The sequence below is a fragment of the Acanthisitta chloris genome, unplaced genomic scaffold, assembly GCF_000695815.1.
Source record: "Acanthisitta chloris isolate BGI_N310 unplaced genomic scaffold, ASM69581v1 scaffold11298, whole genome shotgun sequence".
NCBI classification, from domain to species: Eukaryota; Metazoa; Chordata; class Aves; order Passeriformes; family Acanthisittidae; genus Acanthisitta; species Acanthisitta chloris.
In genome coordinates this window covers 1-4,784 of record NW_008686540.1, presented here as the reverse complement: position 1 = coordinate 4,784, position 4,784 = coordinate 1, and the positions used below count along the sequence as shown (strand labels likewise).

Here is a 4,784-nt window from a genome sequence, read left to right as displayed (position 1 = left end):
TCTAAAGCTACCTGAGGAGCCTGTATGTCCTGGTGGGGTGGACTGTCTTGGAAATACCTAAAAACATCTGCAATGTTGTAGATCTTAAAAAATATCTGAGGTCCAACAGGTGATATTCAAAACTGAGCTCTGGATTAGCCCAAGGCATTACTGATGAGGAAACCAATCCTTAAAAATGAAGAAAGAATGTTTTAGTTTCTTAACAAACAACTGACAAATCTGGGTATCTTTCACCTTTATGGACAGAAAAAAACACCCGAGACAATGGTCTGAGATGATCTACTCCCTTCCACAACTAACCTGTTTGCTAATCTCTAGGTGTGTTAGTTAAACTCACTGTGGTTTACTGTCATTTTCAGTGTAATAGCATAAAAACCAAACCAAACCAAAACTCTTCCTCTGTCTGTGATTGCATTTATCTCCCAAGAGCTATGAATAAAAGTTTGCATTCTAATTTTTCAGCAGAAGAATGGGAGTCCCAGGGAGGAACTGGTACTTTCCTCCCAAGCAGCAGGGGTGAGACTTTCTGTGTGCAGAGCAGGAGAGCAAGTTCCCAAGGCTGTGCCCTGTGCAAAAGCTGTAGACATGCTGGAAGCACAAACTGCTGCACAGAAGGAAAATATTCAAGCAACCAATCTACTGGAGGATTCCCAAGGCCAGTCACCCATCCTTTGTTTTAGAACCACAGACTTTTGGCCTTCCCACCAAACTGCACATCTGTTAAAAAGCATGGACCATCAATCTCCCTGTCCCAGCCCACCCCAGACTTCAGCAAGCCTCATGTGTCACTAACTTTGCAGTGAGCCTGAACACTTGCTTTTCTCCTTTCATTTATGCTTCTCTGCATTTAGTTTGCTTTGGCTATGAGGGAAAACACATAAAGTTCCCTGACACTGTGACATGATAACCTGTGAGCCATTAACTTCAATGGTTTGCCTAATTGCTCAGGACCCAGCCCTGTGACCCTTAAGGCAGAAAGGGACATTCCAGAGCCTAAACTCAGACTGTAACCACACTGCAAGGATTACTGTCAGGAGGGCTTTGGCCAAAGGGTGTGAAGAGGCTGTGGAGGACTCTGTCTCCAGCTAAATCAGCCCCAAAAACTTCAGGAGACATATCTAGCAGCTTTGGCACTGCACTGCTAGAGCTCTTAGAGTGCTCTTCCTCCACCCAAATCCATGCTGCTCTCCTAGCTGGTGTGCAGCTTCTTTCACTGTGCAAAGATTCCTCCCAACATGGTCAAATCACAGTACTTAAATCTCTGTCTCCCTCTCATGGTTAGAACACAAATAGAATTGTTCAGCTAGTCAGGGAATAAAATCTGGTTTATTGTCGACCCCTCTGGGATACTATGCTAAACTCTGCTTGGTAACTCCAGTGGTGCCCTGTGGAAAGATCAGAAGCTTAAGAGAGGCTCTTGCATCTCAGGCAGAGTTAGCCACAACCTGGACCTCCATCTGAGCACCTCGTGCCTTAAAGCATTCAGCATGAAAAAGGAAAGTGATGTATTTACGATGTTAGCTGCAGTAGCCAAGTTGCTGTCACCCACACTTAAACAAAGCTATGTTGTCTTCACAGCTCTTCAAGCAGAAATGGGAAAGATGGGCCAGAGCATGATCACATTCTAATGCAAATGACATGCTAAGTAAAAAGGGCAACAAGTACTGAATCGGAACATCTCAAATTCTTGCAAGCAGCCAGATCTTTTACAGCATGTTGAGATGGTTTTTCTCCTTACCTTTTAGAAGTGGGGGCATATCTGGAACAAGAGTTTCCATCCCAGGCACAGTATGGGTCTCTGGCAAGGCAGCAGTCTGCACAAGCCTTCCCATACGTGTGACATCTGTGCAGAGAGAGCTGAACCAATCCATCCCTGGAACCAATGTACAATTGTTGCTGCAAATCAGGCAAAGCAAATTAATTAGGAGTGTTCTCCAAGTAGCTCATTTAAAAAGATCCCTTCTTCAGGGCCACAGTTGTAGACTTTCAACCTAATCCCACATTTTAGAAAACAAGGGGGAATTACTGTGAAATGTTTCTCAGGGCTCAGTGGGAATTGGCTAGTCCTCATCCAGCAGAGAGGAGAGGGGACTGCAGTCCTGTAAAGACACCAGCACCCAACACCCTTACACCTTTAGATTTGTACTGCAATAAGAAAAATCAGAAGCAAACCATGGAAAGAATGGTTTAATAACACATTTGGGGCTGGATAGCCATGACATTAAGAATTTGGGAACTAGGGGTGACCTTGTGGGAATAAAACTTCACCTTCTGCTTCTGCTCCATAGGTAGGATGGGGATAATGTTACTCCCCTCTCCCCACCACGTGAGTGGATTGCCTGTTGACACAAGGGTGGTCCAAGCTGGAACTGGCTCATGCAGCACTTCCAGCTGTCCTGCCACCTTTTTTTAGGGGAGATGGGACCCAGCTGTGCTGTGCGTGCCTGAATGGCAAAATACTTCCCCGGTGCGAGGGAGGAGTGTGGGGCCAGAGCTGCTCTGGCCACTCTGTGGGACAGGGAGGGATGGCTCTGGTGTCACGCTGCCTCCTGAGCATGCATGGAGCTGTCAGAGAGCTTGGAGCTGCCAGAAAACCATTTCCCATCAGGAGCTTCTCAGCTGGGACTCACCCTGCACTGCCAGGGTTGGACCACCCAGATTTAGGCTGCACTGTTAGAGGGAAAGGGCTGGTTGTGTGCACACAACTTCTAGCACAATGAGGCCCTGATGTCTCTCGACTACTAATAAAAATAAAAACAATAATAGCAGTAATAATTTATTGCTAGATTGTAAAGAGACAAGTATTTCAAGAGGCCAGGAAAAGAACGTGCATTGACTTCACTTCCAAGTCCCACAACCATATGACTAAAGATTTGTTGCCCTGAATAATTACCAGCTTGGGTACACAAATTACTGTTTGTAAGCAAACATGAGTTAGGCAGGCAAACGAGTTCAAACATAGCCCATTCCTTCCAGCTACATTTTAAGAGCCATCCATGGAAAGCTTGGCCAGGAAGTAACAGGCATCACCTGAAAATAAGTGTTCAGTGTACCACATATCCCCCAGCAATTGATTAGCTTGTGATTACCTGTTTCTGAGAAATCTCCATGGTCGAGATAAACGAAGGATGCTGAAAAATCAATTAGTGAGGCATATTAGTTTACATACTCCCTGTTCTTAGTGAAAAAAGAGAGCAGAACTTCACAGACAAAAAGGAAATAAAACTACAGATTCCCTTGCTGGGTTTAAACAACTACAAAGAAGGAAAAAAAAACAACCCAGAAAATCACAAAGTTCATGCTTCCAAAAACAACTCCCATAAATTTCCCCTGCTGAAGGAGGGAACTGGCTTTCATTCTCAGAGTTTGCTATCTACCCCATCCTGGGCCTTGACATCAACTTTAGTTCTTGTTAAGCACTATTTGAAAGGCTTAGATGTCATTTCAGGGATACTCAGGCAGATCCTCTGCACCAGGATATGTTTCCCTGCTGGAAGAGACAGGGAAATGTTTACTAGTGACTGATGTAGGAACAGCACAAAGCTCAGGGTATTATCTACTGCCTAATGGAAGTTGATTAATCTAAGCCTATTGTTTGATATTAATGCAGTTTGAGGAAATAAGTCACTTTTCTTCTTTAGCCATTTACCTCCTTCAATTTTCTGGATTCAAAAAAATAGAGGAAACAGGTCTAAATGTTTCAAATCAAACGTGAAGGAATGTTTGCTGAGTAGGAAGAAAATAACCTCTTTTTTGTTTTAAATATGATATGGCACATTTTCCCCGATGTTATGTCTTAAGAATGCAGCAAATTGGTGCATGTCCTGAAACTGCTGATTACTTGACAGGCCACTGAGCAACTGTGGGATTTTCTGAGTTATATTTATAATTGGTGTCCAAGACAGTGGGAAGAAGACATAGAGATGCTTTAAAGTTTCATCATACACATGACATATCAAAAGGCATATGGAGAAATGCACTCTTTGAAAGAGAATCATGGAATCATCAGGGTTGGAGGAGACCTCTAAGATCATCCAGTCCAACCATGAACCTGTCACTGCTGGAACCCCCAAACCCTAACCCAGATCCTCCAGTGCCACATCAGACACCTCTGAAACACCTCCAGGGATGGTGACTGCACCACCTCCCTGGGCAATATCCCAGTGCTGAACACCACAACAGGGAAAACATTTCTCCTTACATCCAATCTGAATCTCAAAGAATTGTTAATGATCCTGTCCTTGCACTTGGAAAAGTCCTTCGGCCCAATTTCATTTATTCATTATGGACAAAAATTTGGGCTAAGACCCCATAGAGCACATAGGAGGGAGGATGTGTGAGAAGGAGCCAAAATGCCAGGGATGCAGACAAACTTTGATGGCAAAGCAAGGTGAAAATTGAAGAAGAGCTACAGAGCATGAGAAGAAAGTGAAGTGAGAATGCAAAGAATGAAGAAGAAGCTACTAAATGGAGAAGAAAATCAGTATGGAAGACAAAGGTCTTCCTATTTCTGATGTAACAGGATGTTGCCATCAGCTCTCTCACCATTACTGAAGTAAATCAGAAATTGTGCCTGTGCAACAGGAAGGAGTTGAGGCTATTTACAAGCTCCACTTATGGAGAAATCATTGGTGTTATAAGGGCTCCAGTTACTTCTCCTCTTTAGCACTCAGACAGAATAGCCAAAGCAAAATGGTCAAAAGCATTGAGTCAGCGTCCACCAGGAAATTAAAGCACATTGGGCATCAAAACTAATTTGCTTATATTTTCCTTATGTTTTCCAT

General features: G+C 43.6%; 1 protein-coding gene across 1 annotated transcript in view; it reads right to left on the bottom strand.

The window, feature by feature from the left end:
• The window catches only part of LOC103807470 (semaphorin-3D-like), an 18,259-nt gene extending 15,149 nt beyond the window's left edge, over positions 1-3,110 (bottom strand). Inside the window, exons 1-2 of the mRNA XM_009080198.1 lie at positions 3,090-3,110; positions 1,739-1,896 (exon numbers count right to left, since the gene is read on the bottom strand). Coding sequence (XP_009078446.1) covers positions 1,739-1,896; positions 3,090-3,110 — 179 coding nt within the window. The remainder of the gene's footprint in view (positions 1-1,738; positions 1,897-3,089) is intronic.
• Positions 3,111-4,784: the final 1,674 nt, after the last annotated feature.